General features: G+C 45.0%; 1 protein-coding gene across 2 annotated transcripts in view; it reads left to right on the forward strand.

Moving 5' to 3' along the window:
• Positions 1 to 15,933, forward strand: part of ptprk (protein tyrosine phosphatase receptor type K) — an 88,666-nt gene that overhangs the window by 41,396 nt on the left and 31,337 nt on the right. For both annotated transcript variants that reach the window (XM_084483836.1, XM_084483837.1), the window contains exons 7-10: positions 269 to 384; positions 1,223 to 1,397; positions 7,418 to 7,530; positions 8,126 to 8,306. In XM_084483836.1, the coding sequence (XP_084339962.1) occupies positions 269 to 384; positions 1,223 to 1,397; positions 7,418 to 7,530; positions 8,126 to 8,306 (585 nt within the window). The remainder of the gene's footprint in view (positions 1 to 268; positions 385 to 1,222; positions 1,398 to 7,417; positions 7,531 to 8,125; positions 8,307 to 15,933) is intronic.

A 15,933-nucleotide genomic window follows, 5' to 3' on the forward strand; every position in this document is an offset into this window, starting at 1 on the left:
CCCTATTTGGCATCATTTTAAGTGCAGAGAGGCCCTGTGCATGATCAACATAGAGGTGATCTCCAGCACCCCACACACACACACACACACACACACACACACACACACACACACACACACACACACACACACACACACACACACACACACACACACACACACACACACACACCATCGTGTGTGTGGTCTGTCAGCGCCATCATCCCTGCCCGTGCTGTATTGTTCTGCTGCGCTGACTCCTCTGTGCCTTTAACCTCGCTTCCTGTAGATAAATCACCTCATTTCCTGCGTCTGGGCGACGTGGAGGTGAACGCCGGACAGAACGCCACCTTCCAGTGCATCTCTACCGGGAGGGAGACGTCCAATAATAAACTGTGGCTACAGGTACGCACGCACACACACACACACACACACACACACACACACACACACACACACACACACACACACACACACACACACACACACACACACACTCCTTAACATTTAATAAGAAGTGAATAAGATAGTAAATCTTGACATGGTGTACTGGTATATGGTGCTGCTGTGTGTATGGGAGAGACTCAATGTAGTAGAGTGTTGCTACCATAGGGCAGATATACATGTACCTGGACCAATCACAATGGACACAGCAATATAACTACAGCCGTCGGCCATAAACGATACAAGCAGGTAGACACATTGAACAAGATGGTGTTGTTGTACAGATTGACAGTATATACATGCACACACACAGGCACACACCATTTATCTGGGCTATACACCCTAGCAAGTTGATTAAGAGCTTAATAGCTGCTGATCGCATTAGGGCTATATTGTGGCGATGACCTTTGTGTGTGTGTGTGTGTGTGTGTGTGTGTGTGTGTGTGTGTGTGTGTGTGTGTGTGTGTGTGTGTGTGTGTGTGTGTGTGTGTGTGTGTGTGTGTGTGTGTGTGTTCACGCGGCTTCTTAGTGTGAGCATGTGTGTGTTGATCAGAGTGCATGTGTGTGTGTGTGTGTGTTCACATGCGCTGCCGGTGTTTGTGTGTGTGTGTGTGTGTGTGTGCGCTCTCAGCAGCGCTGCTTTGTGACCTTGGGCAAAGCATTTAACCCCTCATTAGCCACGGCAGCTTTCTCTTCTGCTGACTGTTGACTTTTTATTTTTTTTATCCCCCTCATCCTTCCGAAGGCTAACACCAGACTGTGTATCTGTTTTTCTGTTGCTTTTTGTTGCCTTTTCAAGAGGAGGAACGGTGAAGACATCCCTGTGGCCAAGACCAAAAACATCAATCACAGACGATTCGCTGCCTCCTTCCGCCTCAAAGAGGTGACCAATCAGGACCAAGATCTCTACCGCTGCGTCACCCAGTCGGAACGCGGCTCCGGGGTCTCCAACTTCGCTGGCCTGATAGTGAGAGGTCAGTCGACGCCCCCCTTGGCCCATCCAAAGATGTTGCTTTTGCTTCCGTTTTGATTGGCTCTTCAAGACTTGGGTTGGGCTAGGATACTTTGATTGCCCATCAATCATGACAGAAGAATAATTGTGATTTAAGACATTGAAAAATACAGGCATACAACAATTCGCAACAACCATGCATATATATATATATATATATACATAAATGTTGAAACATTACATTTTTCACTAGAATTACATAGAAAGACAGACTTAGGCCTGGGGTTGCAGCGGGGCTATCTTTAGAGGCTTCATTTGTCAGGTGATGTTTGGCGAAGCAGAAACCTTGCCACCGGGTGACGGTGACTCTGTGACTCTGATGATGGTCATATCACCAGGAACCCATCCCTAACACAATATTTGCATCCAGGTTTGCCGTGTTAAATGTCTCTTAGCGGCAGGCAATCCAAATCAAAGTTCAATGGAAATAAATAGCTCAACTCATTAGGGAGTGGTTGTGTGTGTGTATTTAAATGAGAGAGTCTGTGGTTTTGTGTGCGTGTGTGTTTGAAACACAAAATGTATAAAAGTGTCTGTTGGTGTGTTTGTGTAGATGCATCAAATCTGTATCCGTGTGTATGTGAGTGCAAACGTGGTCTTGTGTGTGTGTGTGTGTGTGTGTGTGTGTGAGTGTGTGTGTGCGTTTGTTCGTTCTAGCTGTCATGTGCTGCTGACATGTGGTTAATAAGGTGTCACCACTGTGTTTTTGAGACGGAATGCTTTATTCATTCCCATCCGATGACTTACATATTCAATTCATCTGCCAGGGAGAGAGAGAGAGGGAGAGAGAGAGAGAGGGGCGGGGGGGAGGGGAGGGTAGGGGGGGAGCATTAGATGGGACTGACAGAAAAACGGAGGGAACAGACGATGGAAGAAAGGCAAGAGAAAGGGAAGGAAAGGGTTGGAAGGGAGAGGGGTTGACTGGGAGCTCTCGTTATCCAGCAGAGATATCTATATCAGAATGGGAACTATGAGAGAATATGTAAACAGCCGAGCAGGGATTCATGTTTATTCCCCTGCATAAGAGATGAGAGAAGGAGGGAAGAGAGCAATCTGAGTTCCAGCGTAGCCTTGGCCTTTTCTATAAATATATATTCATAGTCCTTTCTCTCAATATAAGCGTACACTATGAATGCAATGGGCTGTGGCCCATCTGGTCAGATCATCTCTTTGGTTGGGTTGGGGCTTCCGTCCCTGCATCTTTAACAAGATGCAAGTGCTGGGGCAGTGATGGGGGGTTCATTCCAGGCCTATCTCTGCACGTCACTAGCAAGGCACCAATGACGGTGTGTGTGTGTGTGTGTGTGTGTGTGTGTGTGCGTGTGCGTGTGCGTGTTTTGCGTAATGTACATGTGTGTGAAAAACAGACGGTATAGAAATGTTCCAGGGAGAATGTGGAATATTCATAAGTCGGTTCCACCCCGCTGAAGAGGAATATCTTAAGTGTCTCATGTTTATTTATCGAGAACGTCTATTGTGAAAACACATTGATATGTGTGGGTGAAAGAGGTAAGGAGTGTCGGCAGCACAGGCTGGTGTGTCTGAACATGAATAGCATCAATCTACAGCACATGCATTACTTATATATGGCCGTTGGATCCAAGACCCGGCTCACTGTGCCCCGCAGGACAACATATCCCCCATCGCTTTCCTTACATTGGAAGAGAAAAGGGATTTCGGATTGGGCCAACGTATCACTGATTATCGGTGATATAGGATTATTCTTTATTGACATTATTTCTTGATATGTATAGTTGGTTAGTACATTTAAATATGAGATGGTGTCAGGGTGTTGCCTCATGTGTTTGGATCGACGACATCAGATAGTGATGAGCGAGCCAGAGGGAAATGAAAGACAGCCAGAGTTTCTTTTTCACATATTTATTTGACTGCTGTTTCCTGAAAAGTCGCCTTGCTTCCCTGGTTTGGTCCATGTGTATATATATATATATATATATATATATATATATATATATATATATATATATATCTTTGGTTCACATCTTTCTTTATTGATGTATTGTGGATATAAGATTGGCAGGAGAAACATTGCAAGAATGCGATTGGACGATACCAAGGTCTAATAGGGGCTTGGTTATCTTGACAATCACCCTTCTCTTTGTACCTTGTATAATATACAATATGTATGTATCTCTCCCCCTATTGGAACCATTGTGTCAGACCATCCACCACATGTAGTGGGAGGCCGTGATTCATTTGAGTCTGACAGATAGAGTAATAGAGCGTAGGGGTGATGTCTCGATGAAGAGGGGCTAGGTGGAGGGATGGAATGGACAGAAGACGGATGACCTGGCCGGACACGTGATGGATGGATGGAAGACGGATTTGGGGGCTGGATGGATGGATGGGCGAAAGGTTAGGGGTGGAACGGTTCACAAAATTCACAGTTTGGTTCGTATTACAGTGAAGTACCTTTTAAAGAAATATTTTTTTATAAATATATATTAAAGGGTTCTCCAGAAAAAAACAATGTAATAGTAGTGCTACCCCACCATGTACCATTTTAAAAGAGGGCTGTCGTGAAATTTGTCAAAGACGTTTCCTTTCTGAAGCGCTCTAATTGGTTAAACGCAAGTTTTATCGGAATAACGCTTCAAAAAGCAAAACTGCAATATTGCGTAAGTGTGGAGGAAGTCAGTGGCTTTGGCATCAACTCTTGATCTTGATCTTCAATGTCAAGCTGTGCGCACACCAGACAAGCCGCGGAGCACCGCGTAAGGCAGTGTTAAGATTAGGTCTTGCTCAGTGTTTAATATGACGAGTGATAATTTAGGTTTTTGCTCAAGGTTTTGAGCAGTGCTGCGAGTTATAGAGCGGCTGTATGGCAGCGCCGGTGTTGCTTTGAATGTATGGGGCACTTCACATGATCATTAAACTAAAAAGGTGGTTTGGTCATTGAGCAATGTTTCCAGTAAATTGTGCTATTCAAGAGCATGTGAAGAAACACAATATTTTAGATGACGGAACTGGAGTAAGAGGAGTAGGGCGAGTAGTTGGTTCGTGAGGAAAGAGACGTCGAGGCTCTTCTTGAACACATACATGCCCCGAACCGTGATTAGGGAACCCAACAGTTCATATTTTAAACTTGAACCATTCCATCCCTATGGTCAATAAGAAAACATGGACGATTTGAAGATGTATGGAAAATTGTAATTGGTTCAACAAAGTGTGTTTTGGTGTGTGTGTTTTGGGGGTTGGTGAAGGACCAGGTGTCTATAGTCTTAATCTGTGTGTGTGTGTGTGTGTGTGTGTGTGTGTGTGTGTCACTAGTCATTTGGTCATAGCCTAGCTCTAATAAAGTCTTGCCCTCTGGTCACTGCAGTGACAGAATACATCATCATGCCAGCCTGTATCAAACACACACACACATCACCATGCCAGCATGAATTACACACACACTATCCATGGCCTAAAAAGCTCCTGCAGCATTACCATCACACATGCATGCACGCAAGCACATGTGCAAAACACACACACACACACACACACACACACACACACACACACACAGTTTAAAGTTAAAGTATCTTTTAACCACGTTTCTGTCCATTTTTCAATCCCCCATGTTCATCATCTGACGGAAAGCTTCTTAGTGGGGACTTCCTTTATTGTTTCCTAATAAAACACACACACGCACACACACAGAAAAAAGTCTGTCCTGTGCTCTCAGTCTAAGTCTTTGTGACAGCTGGTCCTTCAGGCAGTGTAAAACTGTAGAAAATCTGAAAAGGACCACTGTTGTCCATCAACAGCATTGGCCGAGACACATGCATGCAGTGTGCGCCCTAGCGCAACTGCCTGCTGGTGGAGGTCACATGTCCTCCAACAAGTTCCAGAGCCATGTCAGCAGTGGCCTGCAAAAAAAAGAGCTCAACTTTATTGACAAGGTTGCCGACGATGGCTAACAAAGGGAATGCCCGATGGCTGGGTGCAGACTTAACTGTTTTGTCTCTCTCTCTCTCTCTCTCTCTCTCTCTCTCTCTCTCTCGCTCTCTCTCAATCTCTCTCTCACTCGCTCACTCTCTTTCTCTATTGTTCTCTTGCTCTCTCTCTCTCTCTCTCTCTCTCTCTCTCTCTCTCTCTCTCTCTCTCTCTCACTCTCGCCAATCATTCCTTTCCATATCCCTCTCTATCTTTCCTCCTCTGTCATACTTATTGCACAAACAATCACACACACACACACACACACACACACACACACACACACACACACACACACACACACACACACACACATATACACACACACACACAGGGTATGGGGACGTGCACTTAAGGGGAGATGAACCCGCCTCCTTTGTTTGTGCTCAAAACAATTGTGATCAGGAGACATTGACAAAACAAACCCAGAAGAAGAAGAAGAACAAAGAGAACAGAATAGAGCGTAAAGCCACTTCTACCACTAGTCCCTCTGGAGCGCTGTAATGACCCACTTCCATCGCTCACCGGCTCCATTTCATCTGTCTTATCTATCGCAATGTTTGTGCTTTATTCATTTATGTATTTATTTATGGATGTGCACAATTATATTGGCACAAACGCAGCGAGACGTACGTATGTATTTGTTCTTTCATTGTTTGGGACTTTTCTTTCTAGTCTTTCTTTTGAGCATTTCAAGTGATACTGTTATAGATTGTATGGTGTTTGTTTGTTCACCGCTGAGTCGTCGGTTGGTTGGTTGTGCTGTGGCTGTTTGAATCGCGTTGAAAAGTGTCAGCCTGCACCAGCCTGCAGGAGCCACTTCATGGTTCATTATCTAGGTTCAGGGGTGTGTGTGTGTGTGTGTGTGTGTGTGTGTGTGTGTGTGTGTGTGTGTGTGTGTGTCTGTGTCTGTGTGTGTGTGTGTGTGTGTGTGTGGGGGGGGGGGGGGGGGGGGGGGGGGATGTCAAACTCTGATGAGACATTTCCCAGCCTGCACCTTTCTGACAGCCATCTGCAACACACACACACACACACACACACACACACACACAGTGATACTGGATACAAACAAACATAGAACGGCATCTACGAGATAAAATATTAAAGAAACAATATGCAATGTAGAAAATACTCACAGCCTCAGAGGCACTTTTCATGTTGATGACATTGAGAATCTTTCTGAATCCCACAGCAAATCTGTTATTAAAAAATTGGAAGAAAACGGTGGTCCTGTGTGTTTCACTAGATCCTGTTTGGTTTCTGTTTGGTTTCAGTAGAGTGAGTACATAGGAGGTGTGTGTGTGTGTGTGTGTGTGTGTGTGTGTGTGTGTGTGTGTGTGTGTGTGTGTGTGTGTGTGTGTGTGTGTGTGTGTGTGTGTGTGTGTGTGTGTGTGTGTGTGTGTGCCCGCGTATCCCTGCCTGTGTCAAGTTAGATAAATCTTTGATGCGGCGGGTGTCACGGTAGCGTGTGCGTGTGATTGCGTCGGGCTGTCACCTCGTCAATCATATGCGCGTGACAGGTAGCACTGATCTGACTCACTGGCCCTGATCCCTCCTACATCCATCATAGACAACACACACACACACACACACACATACACACACACACACACACACACACACACACACACACACACACACACACACAAGCAGACACACACAAGCAGACACACACACACATACACACACAGAGGCAGTATCATAACTCTGACATAGAGGATCACGAAGCAGAAATTCAATCAAATGATCTTTTTTACGGAGAGATTTTTGCTCCATTTTTATATATATACAGTATATATATATATATATATATATATTCTAGTGCGTTAGCTTGGTGGGATAAATGGGGAAAAAGCCAAATGTGCACACTAGCCGTGTGTGTGTGTGTGTGTGTGTGTGTGTGTGTGTGTGTGTGTGTGTGTGTGTGTGTGTGTGTGTGTGTGTGTGTGTGTGTGTGTGTGTGTGTGTGTGTGTGTGTGTGTGTTTGGTAATCGTGTAGAAATCAAGGCACTGATGGGTTTATTTTGTCCCCCACTACAGAGCCGCCACGCCCCATCGCCCCGCCCCAGCTGCTGGGCGTGGGCCCCACCTACCTCCTGATCCAGCTCAACGCCAACTCCATCTTTGGGGACGGGCCCATCATACTCAAGGAGGTACTTTCTCACGCTCGGACGCTGGTCATCCAACATTCAGCATTCACGTTGGCGTTTCCGCGCACGTATCCGTCAAAGCGCGGGACCCTTCCGAACATCATTTCTAATACAACACAGTGAATGCTAAAATATTTGTCACATCCTCCATGTTTCGTTGATTTGCTTCCTAATGCGGGGATCGGACTACACAGCATTTTTCACCATGTCAAATTAGGTGATTATTGTTCCATGCAGAAATTGCCTGGAGGTGGGGATTCGCTCAACCATGGCGTTGGTTGGAAACACTTGGTGTACGCTTTGCAGAAGTTGTCTGAAAATATGAGAACATTGCAAATAGTTGCAAGCTTTTGCCATGTCCTTCAACACGGCAAGACGACCTTGCGGTTGATTCCGAGCATCAGAATCAACCGCCAGGCCCGAAGCTTGTCTTTTACGGAAAAATCACGGCGAACGCTCGGGTTCAGGTTTAGTGTAGAATTATTGTAGTCAGATCGCGGCATAAGTCATTCTGACACGTGAAGCTACGTGTCCAAGCTTGTCCTAGCATGGATTGATTGATTGATTGACTGATTGATTGACATGGCTCTCTCTCTAGGTGGAGTACCGCATGACGTCGGGCACCTGGACGGAGACCCACGCTGTCAACTCCCCCAACTACAAGCTGTGGCACCTGGACCCAGACACCGAGTACGAGATCAGAGTGCTGCTCACCCGGCCCGGCGAGGGGGGCACAGGCATGCCCGGACCACCGCTCATCACCCGCACCAAATGTGCAGGTATGGACGTCTGTCTGTCTGTCAGTTCCTCCTGTCAGTCTGTCCGGGTCTGTCTCTGTCGGTCTGTTTATCTCTGTCTGTTTCTTTGTCTGGCAGGCACTCTGTCCTTCTCTGTCTATCCGTCCGTCTTTCACTTTTTTAGGGCTGGAATATTTGGTCTATTAGTTGGGCAACAGGAATATTATCAAATTCCATTTTGAAAATCAATAATATTTTTAAGTCATTAAAAGGGATCAAGGGATCATGGGAGTTCAGTTCAGCACCATGAGAGGCAGAGATCATGTTCACGGACAAGTTAATGTATTAAAGTTGTACTGATGTTACGTTTAGTCACGTTTAGTCATGGGGGGGGAAGTTGGAAGGTAATTGGGAATTCAACAGATATTCACGCTTTGGATTTCAGTGATCGGACATGGGGAACTGAAGACTTGATCTGAGCTACGGTGGGGATGATAACTTGCATAGAGAGTATATAATACAGGTTCAACTGACTAAACATAGACTGTATATAACACAGGTTCAACAGAATGAACATAGACTGTATATAACACAGGTTCAACAGAATGAACATAGACTGTATATAACACAGGTTCAACTGACTAAACATAGACTGTATATAACACAGGTTCAACAGAATGAACATAGACTGTATATAACACAGGTTCAACTGACTAAACATAGACTGTATATAACACAGGTTCAACTGACTGAACATAGACTGCATATAATAATGGTTAAACTGACTGAACATAGACTGTATATAACACAGGTTAAACTCACTTTTGATACGTGTACATTGGTGGAAACAATTGCAGACTTTTTTACACCAAAAAAGAACCTACGAAATATGTAGAGCCTGTGTTTTTGGTTCTGGGTTCTCGGGTATTTGTGGCGTCCCTCATACCTATTTGTGAACTCCCGATATATTTCTCATGGATTCAGCAGCCGTCTTCTAGCAGGGAACAGCCAACAACAACCCTTCCTCCGGCGTGTGATAGTGTTATGATTCAGAGAAGGAGGGGCTCTCGGGGCTGTACAGACGGTCCGTTGTCAGTGTGGCAGCGAGCGAGAGCAAATCAATGCAGTGCTACAAGGAAATAAGATTTTAACCATTTCAAATGGCATACTGAAGTCAATGTATAGGAAAACACTGTTGATTGCGGGTGGCGTCATTCTTGGACGGATGCGGAAATCTGTTACTAAAAAAAATGCCCTGACAAAGTAAAGTGTATGTGTGGGAAACACTGCATTAGCTTGCTGGCTGGCATCGGCCACTTGTCATAGTAGCACATCATAGTAAGCTACATCGATATTGAAATGTTATATCAATGAGCTCCCTACCGGATCACTGTTTTTGCGTATTTCCCTGGAAGTTATGGGGTTCTGGGGTTATGAAGCCATTGACATAATTTAAATTAATAATTAATAATTTGGGATAATAGGTAAGTAGATTATGTATGGTTTTGGATAATTTTATGCAGAAATGTTACATCTTACACTTTTAATCGATAGTTGGAAAAACAAACCTTACTTTCTTTTTGATGAAGTGACTGAAAATAATCAGTTGGGTGCAGCCCTACTGTGTGGGCTTGTCTGTAGATGAAACGTTTTTATGTAAATATTTCATATTAAATATCTATTTATTCATTATATCCTTATGTCCATCTGTCGCTTGTCCCCCTCAAAGAGAGAGTGACGCTGAGAGACAGAGGGAGTTTGTCGAGCTATTCCGGCAGCATGGCGAGAGGTGTAGGAAGCCAATGGTTGAAGAGGCTCTCTTAACCCAGGCCACAGTCGTTCTCTTACTGAACCGATGGGGAGAGAGAGAGCATGGGATTGATATCATCAGAGCTCTCTCTACTGCGCATTTCTTTCTCATCTCTTTCTTCTGCGCTCTCGTGCTTATTTTCACATTCTGCCTATTCAGATTGTCTTTCTTTCTGCTTTACTGCGCAGTTCTCCCCTCTCTCCCCTTCCCACTCTCTCTTTCATCTGTTTTTTGCCCACCTTTTACCCTCTTCCGTGCCTCTCGCTCTCCCTCTCGCTCTGTCAGCGAATCAATAGACGGAGGGCAGAAATGGTGTCTGACATTTGTAGAAATAAACGACTGAAATATGAACCCTGCTTGCCCGGGGGAGATTGACAGAGAGACCCAGAGAGGGAGCGACAGGGAGAGCGAGAGAATGGAGAGAAGCGGGGAGCTACAGTGAGGAATAGAACGAGAAGAGGGAGCTGTTAATACAATGGAAAACAATGAATGTGGGAAAAGGCTGGTGCGCCGAGACAGAGCGAGAACGATGAAATCACGGAATGAAGATGAAGAGAGAGAGGGAGAGAGAGTAGGATAGGAAAAACTCATAACCACAGGGCTTGACTGATGTCTACCAACCTCTGTGATGCCGTGTGTGTGTGTGTGTGTGTGTGTGTGTGTGTGTGTGTGTGTGTGTGTGTGTGTGTGTGTGTGTGTGTGTGTGTGTGTGTGTGTGTGTGTGTGTGTGTGTGTGTGTGTGTATTTGGTTTCTGTTGTTGTATTTGTTTAAATGTCAATGCACGTCAACCGACAGGAAGTGCTGGTGTTGTTCATCCCACTCACGAAGCGATGGCTTCCTTTTTGACTGGAAGAGGAAATTAATCTCTGTCCAACTTTGATTTGCAATTTGTAAGCTAATGCGATTAACGCTCAATAGTTCTTGTAAGGATATGCCTGCCTAGTAAACCTGGTAGGGTGGCAATGGCATACCATGAAACATAGATTAAAATGATTTCAAATTAAATAAAATTACATTTGAAATGTATCTACAACAGAGTTGCAGTACAGCAAACAAAGATTTGCAATTATTTACATTTTTGATGACATGCTCTCTGACATACAAGATTGAATATTAAGAAGCAATGTTTTTTTTTTTCTAAGGTATCCTTATCCTTATCAAATATATTTACTTTTGATAGTTTGAGAGATCTTAACATTCTGTCTAAAAACAATAAGCATTAAAGGATATCACAGTTTTAAAGTTAAAATGCTAAGCTAATATAGCTTAATTGTTCACTTGCAGCTCTTTTAGCTTTCTTACATGATTTCTTGGGAGTATTTTCTCCAGTGGTCAGAAATAAGTTCATGCTGCTTTAGAAACTTTTCCAATAATCAGTTTTACACATTTAACAGACATTAAACATTTTGTGAAAGGTCTTCTCAGACAGCATACTATCCATCAGAAAAAGTATTTGACATTTGGCAGTCTATCAGCAATTAATGAATGTTGTGGATGTTGTTGATACAATATATGCAATGTGACAACGCAGTGAGGAAAATGTATTTCAGAATGTTATGCCACCCATATTAATATTGCAGTGGCACTCTCCATTTCCTGTTATTTTGAATTTCTTTCTCTCGCTCTCTTTATCTAACTCTCTCTCTTCTTCTCTGGCGTTATTCATTCGTTACACACACACACACACACACACACACACACACACACACACACACACACACACACACACACACACACACACACACAAACGGAAAGTGAGGCAGATAGAAATGGTAGAAATGTTATTTAAATGGTAATGATTTCTTTGCCTTTTGCTGTTTGGTTAGGTTTGTCTCATCCTGCCACCTGTAGCTTGCCAGATTTGTAGTATATAATATGATGGACATGCAGGCATTGACTCCCACATGGAGAAACGTACACACATATCTATATAAATATACCTATATATATATATACACACACACACGCACAAACATGTGCATGATGCTTGAAACATCAGCCAAACACGGTAAAAAAAACTGCTTGATTAAAAACCAATAGAGTCAATAAAAAATAGACTTTGTAGGTATTTGAGGACACAAACACACACACACACACACACACACACACACAAAAAAAACTGGATTCAGGGTAATTGATACAACACACATGATTTCATTTTGATAAATTCTTGTCTTCGATGTCAATCATTTTTCCCGTTCATTTCTTCACATTTTTCTTTATTATGGTAATCCCATTCATTTGTGTTTGTCTCTCTCTTTACCCGTCTTCCTCCCTCCCTCGCCCCTCAGCCTCCCTCTCTCCACTCTGTCTCCTTCTCTGTCTCGCTCCTTCGCTCTCTGTCTCGCTCAGTCTCTCCATTTTTCTTTTGTGTGATTTATTGCTCTTGTCTAAGGGGTGAAAAATAATCAACTTGAAGTGGAGACTCGTCTGTGCGTGTGTGTGCGTGCGTGTGTGTGTGTGTGTGTGTGTATATGTGTGTACTCATGTGCACACGCTTGTGTGTCTAACTTGCCATGACCAAGGATTTTTCAGCTGAACATTTCAGGATTTGGATTAAAAGATACTTTATCACCTACTGTCTCACACACGCACACACGCACACACACACTTTCACAAAGCCACACACAGCCACAGATGTGCACAGACGAGAAGGTGACAACACATTCCAACACGTTGCTACAACTCTCACTCAGAAGCATTCAGGAGCTCAGCATCCGACAGAAACAAATAGGTGCACGCATTCAAACTCCAGCAAGTAAACAAACGCACACAACCTCAGCCTCGCACACACACAAAACCTACACACAAACACACACACACACACACACACACACACAAACAAACAGGTGAATATTATACATCTGGTTCCTCTGCAGGGTAGCTTGAAGCCGCCCGATGTGCCTCTCTCATCCTCTGCTCCCGTCGCCTTTGGCCCCCCCTCCTCCTCCACCTGCCCCGCCTCCCTCCCCCAAAGGGAGGGAGGGAGGGAGGGAGGGAGGGAGGGGTGCAGAGTTCACTTGGTCTGGGTCCTTTTGTTTAGCATTCTTTTAATTGTGGCCTCTGGATTGGGCCGATACGAGGCTCCCGCCTTTGTCTCTGTGTGCCGGTTATTGTTGTGGCGCTACAAAGCCCCATCTGAGGGGAACAAAGCCACCCTCGTTTTGTTTTTGCCACTGTTTGTTTTGGTGGGCTCCGACATGAATCCAGCCGTTTGTCTGTGTTAGCCGGCGGAGCGGAGGGGGCGGGGAAACCGGGCGGGCCCCCGTGGCTCGCCGTTGGAACGGGGTCCGTCCGCCGCTGGCCCCGATCCAACCTGGTTATCTCTGCTCCTCTTTCCTTCTCCATTTCTCTCTCCCTCTATCTGTCTCTGTCTCTTGCTCTTTTCTCTCTCTCTCTCTCCCTCTCTCTTTTTCTCTCCCTCTCTCTCTCCCTCTCTAGGTTTCTCCCGCCGTTCATCCCCTGCCGCAACACCTTTCATTTTTCCCCCCCCATGTTTGGCTTTTTGTTTACACTGCTCTTTCTTTCATTTGCCCACACTTTTATTTCATCTATATTCACGTCAGGGACTGGCTTACCTCCCTCCCTCTCTCTCTCTCTCTCTCTTCTTCCCTCTCTCTTCCCCTCGCTCTCCCTCTGCCTCTCTCTCTCTCTCTCTCTCGCTCTGTTTTCTCGCTCTCTTTAGATATATTTAAATAGACTGTTTATATGCATTACAAGCAATGCATTATGGGTCAGGAGGGGAATAGGGCTTTAAAAACCGTGCAGGATGGAAAAGAATAGGTGACCTCTGTTTAGCACGCACAAGTTGAGTGCTGCGACCGCGGGAGGGTGCGTGCATGTGCGTGCGTGCATGTGTGTGTTTGCCTAGATGGTTTGGTATTTCATTTTAATTCCGAGTTGAAAAGTCTCTGTGTGAAGGGTGGTTAGCACCAAGAGTCCCTGAAATCAATACAATTTATTACACGGCCTAATGATGTGTGTGTGTGTGTGTGTGTGTGTGTGTGTGTGTGTGTGTGTGTGTGTGTGTGTGTGTGTGTGTGTGTGTGTGTGTGTGTGTGTGCGTGATGGGGGTGCCTAATAGCTAGGTTTATGGCAGGGATCACAACTATTGATTTTAACAGGAAGAGCTAGCCAGTGAGGGAGAGAGAGAGAGAGAGGCTTGTAAAAGAAGGGCAAAAACTGGAAGAGATGAGAAGGTGGATATCTCTCGTTCTCTATCTCTAGTTAAATGTCAATTGTCCAATAACAGGTCTACACAGGAATTAAATTCTCTGACCCTGCAGATGAAACGCACGCATGCACACACACACACACGCACAGACACACAGACACACACACACACACACACACGCACACGCACACGCACACAGCTCAAAAGTTGGGCCAGTTGCAACAGTTATAGCGTAAATCGTGTAAGTTTACGAATTACTAAATCAAAACTGGTTGCACCACACCATAGGTCCTACTGGCCCACGGAACCTAGTCATTACGTAGCACATAGTACTTTCAAAACATTTGTTTTGATGAATCAACGCATCGATGAATCAACGCAGATAATAACCATGGGGGAGGGTGGCTAGGACCACGGCACTCAGTGGCCGCTGCACAGAACCCAGTAGCCGGCTTCATCACAGGCCCAGTGTCACTTTTGAACTTGTGTTTTTATACTATACAAAGCTATTCCCGAGTACATGCATACAACAAAATATACAGTCACTACAGATTGTGCCATGCTAATCAATGTCCTCTGATGTCTCCTCAAGCCCTTGCTTGTTCCCATCGTAGCTTGTTGTACAGTCGTCACGTCAAAGCGACAACAAAGTTAGTAGTCAGGACATTACCTTGGTAAATCGCTAGTTTGAAACCAACTAGTGGTTACTAAGGACTTAGAAAGGACTTAACGGACAGACTTGGTAATAAATGATCGCCTAGCTGGTGCACCCAGTCCTGATGACAACAACCTGTCTCATCTTCCCCTCTCACTCCCGCACCCGTCCCACTCCCCTCTCACTCCCGCAAATGTGCTTATATATATACCGCAGACTCGCTGTTAATATCTGATGGATATTGGACTTGAAAAGCCTATGCATCGCTTCTATTTAAGCTGGAAGATGTTTGCACATGCATTGAAGTAGATCCTTCCATCCAGGGACAATGGAGAGATGGGAATTGTAGTCTTTATTCCAGGATCCTCTTTTAAGTCATTTCCTTCCCTCTATCTTCCACACAGAGCAACACAAAAAAAACACTCAGACACATGCACGCACAAACTCGCTTGCACACACACACACACACACACACACACACACACACACACACACACACACACACACACAGATGCCAGATTGTGGCAGAATGAAGATTAAATCAGGCCTGTGTGTGTGTGTGTGTGTGTCTAAGAGTGACAGGCAGATAATGGGTTGTCAGAAGAAGCGTCACGTTTGTGTCCTTGTGTTTTCTCCTCTGAGAGAGCGAGAGAATGGGGGAGAAATGGAGACAAAGACAAAGCGGGCGAGAGGCACCAGGTACGAGGGAGAACGTAGCCCCTACGTAAATGGGAGTGCTGTTTCCTTTATTATTAAAACATCAGCGGACGTGGGAAGGGACATGAAGGACGCCTGAAGTGACGGAGACGAGGGCACGGGGCTATTATATTGAACAGGGAATCAATACCTCGAAGGGGAACGGCGACATACCGCAACATTCCAGGCGCTGCTTGTGATGAGATCAGAAGGGCGGCGTCCCTGTTCATCCAAACAGGAGCACCGGGGCAGCAAAACACTCAAGCAGGCACATGATCCAGCCGCCCCCCCCCGCAGGTGTAGACGCAGAGCGGCTAATCCTTCTCGGTGTTA

The sequence above is a fragment of the Micromesistius poutassou genome (assembly GCF_964030765.1).
Source record: "Micromesistius poutassou genome assembly, chromosome: 19".
In the NCBI taxonomy this organism is placed as follows: Eukaryota; Metazoa; Chordata; class Actinopteri; order Gadiformes; family Gadidae; genus Micromesistius; species Micromesistius poutassou.